This window comes from Sporothrix schenckii (assembly GCF_000961545.1).
Source record: "Sporothrix schenckii 1099-18 chromosome Unknown Cont49, whole genome shotgun sequence".
Lineage (NCBI taxonomy): Eukaryota > Fungi > Ascomycota > Sordariomycetes > Ophiostomatales > Ophiostomataceae > Sporothrix > Sporothrix schenckii.
In genome coordinates, this window is record NW_015971150.1 from 2,672,452 (window position 1) to 2,685,341 (window position 12,890).

Below are 12,890 nucleotides of genomic sequence, written 5' to 3' on the forward strand. Positions count from 1 at the left end.
GAGTGGTTGTAGGGTGCTGTGTGGTTGGGATTGTGTCACGAAGCTCGGTTTGTTGTTGATTTCGCTCGCCGTGAAGATTTTCCTAGTGGACTATTTTCTTGTCCCTCTGCTCCTTCTGCGTTTTGCAGTTTTGCAGTTGGCACTGGCGCTTTCCAAACTTTTTTTAACGATAAGAAATAAAGTTATCTTAGCGCGAAGCTGAGGAAAACTGTGGACTGTGCTGAGCCACAGTGCGTAGTTTCTCGCACGGTACAGCTCAGTGTCGATTGCGCCTGCCGCTTCAAAAGTGTGTCTTCCTAGAGCAGTGAGTTGAGTAGCAGCTCCCCTGTAGCACCTGCCCCGTAGCGAGCTAGTACGGAGTTCATAACAACGGGGGTCATAGGTGACACTGCCTTCGCTTTTCGCCTCACTTCTCGCTTCATCGTCCCGAACCACGTTCTCTCATGTCGCGCACGGCATGTGAACAGTGCACGCCTTTTTGAGAATGACGAGGCTCGGTCCGTTGACGTCGCAGGCGCTTGTAAGTATGAGCCTTGCTTCTTGTTGGTGATCGTGTCTCACCCTGCCTCACGGTCACTTCATTTCGCTTCTCACTAACCGCTGCTCCTCAGGGCCGCTCCCCTTACGACATCCTCGTGCTGGGCAATGGCGAGGCCAACCCGCGCGAACCGCCGCAAGACTACGATGAGCGTGGCCGGCCTGTCAATGCAGAGACGAAGCGTATCAACCGCAACATTGTCCGGTCACACAATGAGGTCATGCATGTGATCGGCGTTGCCGAGCCGGACAGCCTTATCACGGCCGAGTCCGAATCGGACAACCAGCTGATCCAGCAGCACCTTGAGGACATGCTGGGCCGCAAGCTCTGGGACCCGGCTCGGGTGATCGGCGCCCTGGGTGTTTGGGGTGCCGAGCCGCTGCGGCAGCGGGCGTTGGTAGGTGTATCTGGTGCTGTGCTGTTTTGATGTCCAAACCTTGTCATCGCTGACGATGTAGCTTTATACCCAATTTTCCACTTACCCGCCTTGGAGGCACTTCCGGCAGGACTACGGTCTGCACCCCCTCTTCGATATTCTATCCAGCGGCGTCCTGGCTAGCGTCGTGGATCGTTTCCTGCGGCATGCCTCCCTTGAGCGCAAGAGCATCCGCGAGAACCTCTGGTCAGTGCGCCCGGGTGCCTGCGTTTGGTTTTTGCGCAAGCCCTGATTCTGAAAACTTGTTTTTACCGTGCTTTGTTTGCTGTTTTTTTTCGTATTGCCGTATTGCCGTCTTGCCGTTTGCAATCCGACTAACCCTCCCTAGGCTTCGCATCGCCACCAAATATGTGCGTGTGCACCTTCAGCTCTTCTCGTGTCTCCAACGACTCGCCATCATACCTGCATTCCCTTGGCTTCCGGGACCGCTCTATTTCGTTCCCTTCTCCAGTGATTCGCCCATTGCCCGTCCGCCGATCCTTCCGACGTCGTACTCTTTCGGCGGCGTGGCGGAGTGGGTGGGACAGGTTCTGTTCTGCGTTGCACCCATTGCCGTGTTTTACGGCTACACAGAACTCCGGGAGCAACTCTCACACCACCTCAACTACGCTATCTATGACACCCTGAATACGCCTTCCAACCCGCCCCTGCAGCGGCCCGTGTCCGAGTTTAACCCGTATACCGGCGAGCGCCGGTTGGCAGGGCTTCCTAATGTCGAGGTGCTGCCTCCACGGCCACCAGTGCCTCCACCTCCGCCGCCACAACAGCAAACGCAAACACGGACACGACCTGCTGTCCCGCCGCCGCCGGCCGACAGCCAGCGCCTCTTGAGTGAAGGGGATGAACATAACGACAGCAACCGACGGAACGCCATTGATGGTGTCCAGGATGCGGTGGCTGTTGATGAAAGTGCAAACGAAAGAGCCGGCGAGGCGTCGGGTTCGTCTGAAACGACCCCGACCCAACAGCAGCACCGCACCTCGACGACGCCTCCGCCAGGCTCGCCGACAAACGCACCTCGTCGGCGGAATACCGTGTCCAGTGGCGGGGGCGGTGATGGCTACATTAGCGAAGAGGAGGAGTTTGAGCTGAGCGCGACATTGGTCAGTTTCGATGTGGAGGCTGGGTCGGCGGGCGACGCACCGCCCAATGCGTGGTCCGCCGAGCTCCGCCAGAGCGCCACGGTGAGCATAGGTTACGAGGGCGACGGTTATGGCCCCTTCGGTGGCAGCCCCTCACTCGGCACCTACCTCCGGGGTGTTTACTACCCAGGCGTTAACGCGCCGTTCAATTCGGATACGATGTTGTCGAGGCTCCCGGCCGCCATCTTGTCCGATAACGCTGCGTCACTTGCCGCCAAGCTGTTGCTTGTCGACTGTGAAGCAGCCGTCGTGCGCCTCATGGCCCGCGGCTACCGCTTGCAGCACGGCCAACGGGTGGACGACCTGTACGACCTCGGCACCGTGCCGTTTCCCTTTGTGCCGGGCGGGACGTTCTCGCTGAGCGCGGCAAACCACTACGCTATGGCTATCGTACTGGAGGCCGCTGTCAAGTCTGTCGGGGTCCTGGCTGCACTGGGCATCTCGTGGCTCTACAGGGGTAGCCAGCAAGGCTGGAGCTTCATGCGTGTGGTGCGGGAGAAGCTGAAATTATATGGTGCACAGAAGCGCGAAAGCGATCCTATTGACGTCGTTTAGTTAGACGTGTCGGGCGGGTCAAACACGTAGGGCTTGGGTTGCAAACACTGTATATTGCCATTCATATTATGGGCGTTGGAGGGACAGCGTGCTTTTTCATATGCGCTTGACGGGTATTGTCCATAGTGTTATTGTACTCGAGCTTGTGCACATCATACCCCGATCTCGTCATGTATTAACATCAGGTGCAAAAAAAAAAAAGATAAGAAATATGGTCATGGTCACATTACGCTGTCCATTTCTTTGGACACAGCGGCATCGTATGTTACAGGCTCCGACGGCTGTGGCAACACCACCGCATCCCAATTCACTCCCGCGATGCCCTCTGCTTTCCCTTCTTGCTCTTATTTCCTGTCGTTGCGCGTGCCGCTTTCCGCTCGTCCACCTGCTCTTTGAGAATGTCGTACAGGTCCTCGTTACGCCGCGCCAGCAGCAGCACGTCGTCGGTTGTTATGGTCGATCGCCCCGCGTGGCGGCTGAAGCTCTCGAGATCAGCGGCCACCGACTCAATCTGCGTCCACACCATATCGGCGAGGGCGCCAATGAACTGGGGCGTGGCGTTACGGTTCTGCTTGATGGACTCCTGGTCGACGAGGTCACTGACAGCAGACCAGAGGGCGGATTTGAGCTGCTGTTGGGTTAGTGGTCAGACAAATACAGGCAATCAAAATACGAGGAGCGATAAAAGCACAAAATTACCTCCTGCTCGTCTTGGTTGGCCATGTTGTCGTTGCTCCAGCCTTTCGCTGTGTCTGGTGATGACGATGTCCAGGTTACGCGCTTTTGGGTGGGGAAGACGCGACAGCCTTGCCAGTATGATGTAGCAATGGCACACGGCTGTCGGCACTGTAATTAGCATGTTGTACGTCAGTACGAAATAGGCAAGGAGGACCCGCTTGCCCAATGCGGCAACGGCCAGGAAGTTTTCTCGTCGCCGTGGCCGGTTGCTCTTTTTGCGGCTTTTAGCGTTCTAGTGGCGATCCCAGCCCGTCCGGACGACCCGAAAGCCCACTCCAAGCCCTGTAACTGAAGCGCAAAGGACCTACCATCAGCCAACCACAGGACAGAGTGGCGCGCGATAAAAGTTCTCTGGCGAAGCTATCGCGCAGTAGCAATTACACGTAATTTTTGTGCTTTTCCACCAACTCACGAAATTTCCTTCTCCGGGCTTCCATCGCGACATTCGCGGCACGCGAATACGACTCTCCCCGACGCTATTACCTGGTCCTTTCGTTGCTTTTTCTTTTGTGCCCTCTTTTTGGTCTTCTTCCATTCGTTTCTGGTTCCACGACGTTTTTGCGACCCAGCAACGTCATCTTTCAGCGGCCTTTTCCATACGACTTTCTGTTGCGATAGGATTGATCGTCAATTCGAGCCGATATTCACCTCCATCTTCCTTGCTTCGCCCTCCATTTTACACAGAAACAAAATGGCTGGCCTCGGCGACGTCGTGTCTCTCGTGGGCAGCCGCTTCGCCAACAACCTCGCTGGCTCTTTTGGTAGCCTCACCATCCACCAATGGATCCGCCTCGTTGTCATCGCTGGCGCCTACATGCTGCTGCGGCCCTATATCGTCAAGCTCGGCGGCCGTGTTCAGATGAAGCAGCACGAGGCCGACGAGAAGGCGTCGCTGGCCGAGGCCGTCGCGATCGCTAACGGAGAGAAGCCCGCCCTGTCGGCCAACGACCTACGGGGCGGGGCCCCCAAGAACTCCAAGGCTGCGGCTGCCATCCTGGGCAGCGACGACGAAGACGACAGCGACAACGAGGGTGCCGTCACGGGTGCTGCGGCGTCTGGCACAGACTGGGGCAAGAACGCGCGCAAGCGACAACGGCGGATGCTTCGCAACATGCTGGAGGCGCACGAGCAACAGCTGGCAGACGCGCAGGCCGACGAAGACGATAAGGACATTGAAGAGTTCTTAGAGGACTAGACGTCGATAGCGAGTCGGACGATGGACATTGATGTCCGCAGAGATCATCAAGGAACTGGTAGCTGGCGGCATTGCATCTGGCGTTCTTTTTGGGGCAGCGGCATACTATCAGAAATAGACTAATAATGGGACACGTTTTTTATGCAGAGATGTTTTGTGCAATCTTGTTCGATGTCGCCAACGCAAAGCGATACGGAACGCTGGTGTGCGTGCCGAATGCTATGCATGTCATTTGTTCGTCGTGCGTGGCCGCTAGTGCAGACGCCTAGGCGGTGTACTTCACCGAAACGAGGCTGTGAAGCTGCACGACCATACGGGTCTAAGCCACACCGGTATATTAACAAGGCAACAAATGGCGATCCACGACTGATGAGGCTCTGCAGGGCTGCGAGCTCCCTTTGACTGTCAAGGCACTGCCGACCAGGATGGACCTCGACAGCTTAATAACAGCAACGCCTAGGCAGGCTGTCAGGCTGTCAATTTGACCCGGCATTTCCCATCAATGCCACCTTGGAAGAGCCTCATCACCCCACCCACTCGACCGTCGCCCTTCAATCTCGTCTGACCATCAATAGCCTGGTACGCAAAGATTGTGTTCGGTGATGTTCTGCGACTTCGGACTCGCCCGGGGCGTGGAGGGGACTGCTGCGCTCTACAAGCACATCATCATCTTCGGTCGACAGTGACTCTCCCTCGTTCGGCCTGCTGGTGTTGCCCCAGTCGACATCACCTGGTACTTTTCGCTCTCGTACTCGTCCTCGATATCGTCTTTTTTCTCTTGATATGGACTTCGGTGCCGAAATGGTGGCCGGTGTCCTCTTGGCTATGGCCACACGGTGCTTTGTCCGCAAAACTTGTGTGTGCCGTCTCTGTATGTCCAAGGTCACGTATAGCATACTGTGCCGCCTGTCATGCTAGTGACATGGTTCGATCTGTGACAACTGCGATGACGGCCGTTGGCAGACTGAATGCAACAGCCGGCTCGCGTGCTATCTTGTAATGCTTCGATGGCCCTGTCGCCAGGCCCGCCGTGTACCGCCGGAAAGGGAATCAGGTGAGTCATTTTGGTGTATCCAATATGCTCAGACATGCACAGTCTTACGATGTAGCTGGACGGCGTAAGAGTGTAACCTACCTGTGAAAAGTATATCGAGTTAGCCTGGCACAAGAATTCACGTTTTTTGCACCTTACAGACTGCTTCTTTCACATTTTTTCTTTCTGGGTGCCTCCATTCCGTTCATTGAGTGGTCTCTGCTGCTCATGTCGCAAGTGTTGTGTCTCGCGGTGCACAGCTCCTCACTGCCATTTGTAATCTCGGCATCTTAGTGTTTGTCGCCAAGATCCAAAGCTGTTGACCTGATAGCCATGTTGGCATGAGTTACTAACGAAGCAGCTATGCTCGCGTACTTTTCTTGTGTACAGTTGTATGTCTGCGAGAAGAAGACCCGTCACATGCCATATCTGGGAACCAGTCGGCGCTCGTCAACTGGGGGTTGAGTGACGGCCAGCCCAAGTGACACTTGTATTCCTTCATGGCCGTCCGTCAGCCTCCTGTGCTCCGTAGAGAAGAACGTGACTTATGTCGGACAGAGACATGGGGGAATGTCTCGCATCTGGAACGGCCGGATCCAAGAAACCGCACATTGGCGTCAAATCTCTCACGACTCTCATGACGGGACAGAGTCTTTAAGGCAAGTGCAATACTCCTGCGACACGCACGAAGGAGAACCTATGCACAAACTTGTGGATCGGAGACAAATCAAACGTCTGTGTCACGAGTGCAGAGGTAGAGTTCATTTACGCCGCCCGTGTGCTGGGCCAACCGTTGAGACAACTGTTCGGTTCCTTGGCAGATAGATTGGTGTTGTGATGGGCATGGATGGAGTATGACGGTACAGGCAGCAAGTTTGTAATTAAATAGGGCTAACAAGAAACAGGCGGAGATAATTGAACCGTAAAATGCAATTTGGGTGGGGGAATAGGCTACGTAGAATTCAGATTATCAACAAGATGCTCCCACGTGTAGTGTCCGGAAGGACGTTCCTTCCTCTGCACAAGAAACAATCCTCAATAGGGGTCAGGCAGAAGTAAACGATCAAGAAAGAGCAAAGAGAGCAGTAACACGAGTGCTGGTCGTACCTCCTAGATTAGGGGAATATTCTTTGTGTAGGTCGGTCGTTCCTGCACCAAGGCGGCGACTTCGACGATACCGACGGCAGCAACGAGATAGAGGTTATACAGCAGGTGCTGTGCACGGCAGGCATGACCGACACAAGAACAGATCCCACCGCCACCATAACAGAGACGTCGTGCCCAAGTGTGACAGGGGTTTTGCACAACCCAACAAGCAACAAAACACAACAATTTTGGTAGCCAAGACAAGACGCTGCCCCCCTCCACTGGGTGGCCAACAACAACCACACGCCGGAACCTTTGATTCGCTTGGCTTCTTTTGGACTTTCGCTCTTTGTCCTTCCCCTCCCATCGTCTGCTTTGGGCAGACATCAGGTGTTTTCGACACAAAAGGGCAGATAGGGCGGTTGGGATCAAGGAAACTGGTCCAAATACCAAATGCACTCGCCCCATCCATCATGCGTCTTCGATCAGCCGATTTGGGACGACAGATACATCCGGCATACGAAACGTCTCACAAGCAAGTAAACAAGGCGATAGATACCGACTGACATGGAGCAATTGGAGGCATAACCTGGACACTGCAATGAACTGTTTCGAGGAAAAACAAAAGACCCAAAACATACAAAGAGTCGGCAAGGCGACCAAAGTCAATACGGAGGAATTACAACATAAGCTGCTCAGTTGCAATAGTCCAACCAGCTTTCTCTAGCGCCCCTGAACAGCGCCTTGGGCTTTGTGGATTGCGTCTGTGCGGTGGCCAGGATCCATCCATCTTGGTCTCACATGCATGCACAGAGGGACCGCTACTGTCGTGCTGTTTGCGCTCTCCACTCGGCCTGCGCTCGATCTCGACTCCTGCAAGAAGACGTACGACATACACGACCGAGCCGACGTCCGATCTGGCAGCTTTCTAGCAGACGGCCAACACAATTTTCACCTTGTCCGACGGCTTTCCGCGCTGTATTATGAGCCAGCTGCGGTCAAATGTTCAGCTCGCTGCATGCCATACTACCTTGGTTCGAGGGTAGGACATTGTGTTATTTTGTTTATTCCGCCCTCTCGCCGCAGTCTCGCCTTGACTTGCAGAACCCCTCATTCAGCTCCCTCCCGGTCCCTGGGACCCTTGTTCCGTGCCTAGACACTTCTGTCGCATTCTCCTCGCCCTCGCCCTCTGCCCTTCTATACTCATCTCCCTTCTCATCGCCCAAGCTGCCAAGTGTGGGTTGTGGCGGCCAGGCCGGCCCAACAGGCTGCAACGAATCTCCAGACCTAGCCTTGGCTGCATCCGTCCAGCAAACCAGCAACGACAACAGGTAAGGCTGGCTTGGTGGTGGCCTGACACTGGCTGCCCTCTGCTGTCTGCCCCGAATAGCGACACTCTGATGCGGTGTTCGTGCTCGCCCTCATTTGTTCCCGTATTCTTACCTCCTCTTCCCCTCCATTGTCTCTCGGCGGCCTTCCTTCAATCACCACCTTTTGACATATTTTCTTTGCACTGCCATTGTCCAAAGCCTTTGAGGCCGTGTATCTAATCCAAGCTTACCAAGTGGAGGCTCTGTTTCGTTTCTTGTTTCCTTTTGTTCCCTTTATCCCTACTTGTTTCTTTCGTCCGATTTGTTCTTAGGAACAACATTGATACTGCATCGCTTCCTTCTCCTCTCTAATCCTCTTCTGCTTTCTTCGCATCCTTTCTTTTTCTAACGAAGACACACATAGCCAACCTCAACACCCCCCCACCCTTGGCCAACTCAAACTCTCTTTACGATTCCGTTCGTTTGGTGTACTAAACAGCCTCGCTCTAGAGTGTGACTATCGTGGCATAGCGATTTTCGCCTCAGCACTAGACGAGGCCCGGCCTCCTTGCCAACACGATCCCGCTACACTAGTTCGAGGCCCGGGGCGTTGAACCTGAGCTTGCCATGTTTACCAGTACTTTCGGACACTAAACAGGAAAGCAAGCCCCAAAGCAAGGCCCGTTGTTTACTTCCCCTCACCACCGCGCCCATCGTCGCCGCGTCGCCGCGCAAAGGACAATGTCGATTTTGACAACCACTTGAACCGTGTGCGGAAATCCAAGACAATTTACAGCATGGCCGGCCGGTTTAGAGGCGACGACCAATATCCTCCGCGGCCGGGAAATTATCACACCAACAGCTCAAACTCGTGAGTCGTTCCCCGTTACCCCGCTATAAGAGATTGTTGCACACAAAGATCAGGCTGGCAATCTGACATGACAATCTTCCGTCCCATCTAGCATCGACGGCCGCTACCAGCGAAGTTACGATCGCAACCATGAGCGTGCGCAATCCGAACATCCCCCACGAAACGAGCAAGGCCGTGTTCCCCGGACGCTAAACTCTGCCTATACAAGGCGACGACACAATTCACTCAACGCCTTTGTCGAAGATGAGCGCGATGCATTGGCGAGAGAGCACAATCCAGCGTCGGCTGGCCTGTTGTCGGCGGGCGACGATGAACCGATACAACGCGGCGATGTCGACCAAATACCTATACTGATGGAAGTGGTCAACCCCGAGCGCCGCTTTGTTCTCATTCCAAAAGCGCCGACTGTAGAACCGGAAGCCAAGGCGGCCGACGGCAATGGGCGGGGACATGGCTCAGTTGCTTCTAGTGTATCGAGCGCCTCGAGAAACTCCAAAACCTCTCACGACTCGACCGGCTCCCCGTCTACAATCACAGCTACGGCCTCTACAATTACCTCCACAGAATCAACAATCACTCCAACAGGCTCGCCTTCCACACCTACTGGGCCGTCCAGTAGCTCGTACGGCGGTATCCGCACGCCCCCCGCCTCAAGCCGGCAGCCAGACAAGGTCTCTGAATACGAAGCAAACACCTGCCGCAAGTTCACTGTGCCGCGCATCGATTCCGAGTCGGCTTCATCTGGCTCAACAGCAACAGAGCCCTCTAAAATTCGAAGCGATAAAGACGGCGTGACTGCCACTGCAAGCCAGCATCGTCCTTCTCTTAGTACCGCAGCAGGGCTTACGGCAGCGGCGGCAGCAGCAGCGGCGGTGGCAGCGGCCACCACGGCGACATCATCAAAAGCAAAGCCTGAAATCAAGAGACGAAAGAGTCGCCTCGACTTGCCGCGCATTGACACCGACATGCAGCATGACAACAGAGCCCACAGCACAAACTCTGGTCGGCCGAGATCACCAACGCCGTCTGAATACAAAACACGCGATCGGCACAATGATAGTCGTGATAGCCGCGAAGGCTTGGGCGACAGAAATGGCCACCGGGACAACGATTTCTTATCGCCAACATTCATCAAGCACACGACCAACGGCCGGGACCGTGCCTACTTTGAGCAAGCCAGCCACGGTCAAAACTCTAACGGCGAGTCTGACAGTGGGCGGGCCCGTTCCGGTGACTCCCTCTCGTCTCACAGTGACTGGAGGTCTCATGACCGCGACGAGCGCAGCTCAATTTCGGATTCGAGCATAAAGCGCCGGTCTACGTCATTCTCAGAGACAGGCAGATTATCGCGGAAGCCTTCTTACAAGCGGATCTCTCGCGATGAAGGGGCCGACTCTCGTGCCGGACGCAAATCGCCTTCTCCGCCACCGAAATCCCGTACTCCTACGTCACCGCAGCCACGGACTGACAAACGGCCGTCTTCTCCACCACGGAATCGTGAACGTGAACGTGACCGCGAGAGAGATCGGGACAGAGAGCGCGGACGCGATGGGGAGAGAGATCGTGTCAAAGAGCGTGATCGTGAACGTGACCGAGAGCGAGAGCGGGAGCGAGAGAGGGAGAAGGAGAGAGATAAAGAGAGAGAAAGGGAAAAGGAACGGGATCGGCGACTTCAAGAACAAGATCGGGACCGCCAAAAGCCAGTGCGGCGCGACTCGATCCCAATTAAACGACGAGATTCGATGATCCGCCCAGGTGACGGCTTCTCCGACGAACGATCCAAAAGGAGCTCTGCCAATACACCTCTACGACGCCAAAACAGCGAGCGCCGTCGGCCTTCGCCACCACTGCACAAAGACGATGAGTCCGTGGTCAGCAAAGCCTCCAGCAACCCGAATCCACGGCGCACATCTGCCATCGATGACCCCGGTATTAATGACCGGTATCGCTCGGCAAACTCGACCCCGCTTGCTACACCAAAACAATCAGGGGGCCAATTCCCATTCATGGCCGGCTCTCCACCAAAGGAATTGTTTGAGGCGACCAGACCGGTGTCTCCGAGGCGGAGAGACGACCGTAGACCAGGCTCTTCATCATCTCCGTCTTCGTCCCCAGAAAGCCGGTCGAGGAACCCGCACGAAGGCGATCGGCCAAGAGGTCCTCGCCCTCGTGCTACCCAGCATCCAAATGTAGTGCACAACCCTGCCACTGCGTCTATGCCGAACCTACAGTCTGCACCCAAAGCGTCGACCCTTCCAATGCCCATCTCTCTTCCCATTCCCATCCCTGCGTTGTCACCGGGTCGTGCGGACTCCCTTCGCGACCACGATGCACCTGCTCGTCAGGAACGAGAGCGATCTCCCGTTGACTCGCTGCGCTCCTCCCGCATTTCTTTGAATTCCAATCCATTGCCACCAAGATCATCTGCTGTTTTTGGGCATGGTCCCAATTCCTCACCGTCGTACCGCCAGCCTGCGTTTTTTATCAATATTCCGAGCACCGCGGCAGATGACGAGATCGCCGTCGATGTGCAAATTGTGACAGGAGGTGGTCCTCGGGAATGGTACCCGGAGCGGCCGCCTGCGGCAACAAGACAGGGCGCTGAGCGACCGCCAGTGGACCGAGCTGAAAAGCCGCTTGTGCCTCTCTATAAGCGTTATGCTGAAGATGTCTACTCTGGCCGGGTTGCGGGATTGCCAGAGTGTCCGAGAATCCAGTTCAGCACCAAGTACCGCGACTGGCGCACTTTGACGCCATACAAGGATTTCCTCATCTGCCCGACTTGCTACGATGCTGGGTTTGCACGGACCCAGTGGCGGAACGAGTTTGTACCGGTGACTGGTATTGATCCGAAGCTGAAGACGAACTGCATCTACGGCGCCATGCCATGGTACCAGGTTGCCTTCTTCTTCGTGCGGGCCTTCCAGATGCCCACGCTGAGCCTTTTGCGGACCATGTTTAACCGAGATGAGGAATTGCGGCTTCCATGCCCGGGTCCCAGACGCATTGCTGGCCGCTGGTTCACTATCCAGGATCCTCTAGATGGGCGCCCTGTGAGCAAATTCACGACCTGCGAGCAGTGCGCAACAGCCATCACGGTTCTTTTCCCACGACTCAAGGGTCTCTTGCAGGACAACAATCCAACACCTCACGACACAACCAACGTTTGCTCGCTGTACTACGAGCCAGAACGAAAGCGGCTTTGGAAGTTCATTGATGTGCTAGAGTCGACCAACAATGCAAGCATGGTGAACAATGCACCCGTGGATGTGAATGAGTTTATCAACAAGATTTTGGACATCACCCACTACGAAGAGTGCAAGCGCGACATCCCGGTGCGCCAGCGCAAGTGGTACTGGATGCGGACGATGCCGGACTTTGTGGTCTGCCAAGAGTGCTTCGACGAGGTTGTATACCCCGTGGTCACGACGTACCGCGGTGTGGCGGGCGATTTTTACAAGGAGCCCAAGGAGCTGGATATTGCGGCATGCCACCTCTATTCGCAGCGCATGCGAGACATTTTCAAGCGGGCTTGCCAGAACAATGACAAGGAGTATCTTGCAAAGAAGCTAGAGGAGCGGGCCGACGTGGCGGCGGACATCACCGCGCGCATTCAGCGGCTCCCAAAGGCGTCCTCAGCAGACGACGTTGAACAAATGAAGCTCATGGCGGAGTGGAAGAAGTGGGAGTAAACCAGCAACGAGACAAATGCATGATGACAGCGGTCATGCCTATACGTATGATGCAGCATTCGATGATAGATGACGCCTTGGACATTGGGCATTGGAAACCGGACCCGGGACTAGAACTATGGGCGCGAAATAAATATATACATCGGACAAATGTATGCCAAACTGCCGATGAACACATAATAGAAACATTTGCAGCTCAGCACGTGTCGTCTCCAATTTTGCCCAGATGTTCCCATTTTGCCATCCATCTGCTCCGTTTATGGAGACGGCAAGGGGACGCAGGGCCTCCGCAGC

At 55.3% G+C, this 12,890-nt stretch overlaps 6 protein-coding genes across 6 annotated transcripts; 3 read left to right on the plus strand and 3 right to left on the minus strand.

Moving 5' to 3' along the window:
• Positions 1-484: 484 nt before the first annotated feature.
• On the plus strand, positions 485-2,671 carry SPSK_05029 (uncharacterized protein; the record flags this gene model as incomplete). The annotated part of the gene is made up of 4 exons (XM_016731782.1): positions 485-520; positions 612-935; positions 997-1,164; positions 1,343-2,671. The coding sequence occupies 4 exons, from the start codon at positions 485-487 to the stop codon at positions 2,669-2,671; spliced, it is 1,857 nt and encodes a 618-aa protein (XP_016583373.1).
• A 307-nt stretch (positions 2,672-2,978) lies between these two features.
• Positions 2,979-3,394, minus strand: SPSK_05663 (apoptosis-inducing TAF9-like domain 1 family protein; the record flags this gene model as incomplete). Its single annotated transcript, XM_016732404.1, has 2 exons — positions 2,979-3,299; positions 3,371-3,394. 2 exons carry the CDS (start codon positions 3,392-3,394, stop codon positions 2,979-2,981), a joined length of 345 nt encoding a protein of 114 aa, XP_016583374.1.
• Positions 3,395-4,100: 706 nt separating this feature from the next.
• SPSK_05630 (uncharacterized protein) lies at positions 4,101-4,604 on the plus strand (the record flags this gene model as incomplete). The annotated part of the gene is made up of 1 exon (XM_016732372.1): positions 4,101-4,604. The coding sequence occupies one exon, from the start codon at positions 4,101-4,103 to the stop codon at positions 4,602-4,604; it is 504 nt and encodes a 167-aa protein (XP_016583375.1).
• Positions 4,605-5,155: 551 nt separating this feature from the next.
• SPSK_05622 (uncharacterized protein) lies at positions 5,156-5,667 on the minus strand (the record flags this gene model as incomplete). Its single annotated transcript, XM_016732364.1, has 2 exons — positions 5,156-5,473; positions 5,503-5,667. The coding sequence occupies 2 exons, from the start codon at positions 5,665-5,667 to the stop codon at positions 5,156-5,158; spliced, it is 483 nt and encodes a 160-aa protein (XP_016583376.1).
• Positions 5,668-7,787: 2,120 nt separating this feature from the next.
• On the minus strand, positions 7,788-8,183 carry SPSK_05676 (uncharacterized protein; the record flags this gene model as incomplete). The annotated part of the gene is made up of 2 exons (XM_016732417.1): positions 7,788-8,100; positions 8,167-8,183. 2 exons carry the CDS (start codon positions 8,181-8,183, stop codon positions 7,788-7,790), a joined length of 330 nt encoding a protein of 109 aa, XP_016583377.1.
• Positions 8,184-8,830: 647 nt separating this feature from the next.
• SPSK_04838 (uncharacterized protein) lies at positions 8,831-12,596 on the plus strand (the record flags this gene model as incomplete). Its single annotated transcript, XM_016731600.1, has 2 exons — positions 8,831-8,904; positions 8,996-12,596. 2 exons carry the CDS (start codon positions 8,831-8,833, stop codon positions 12,594-12,596), a joined length of 3,675 nt encoding a protein of 1,224 aa, XP_016583378.1.
• Between the last annotated feature and the right edge of the window lie 294 nt (positions 12,597-12,890).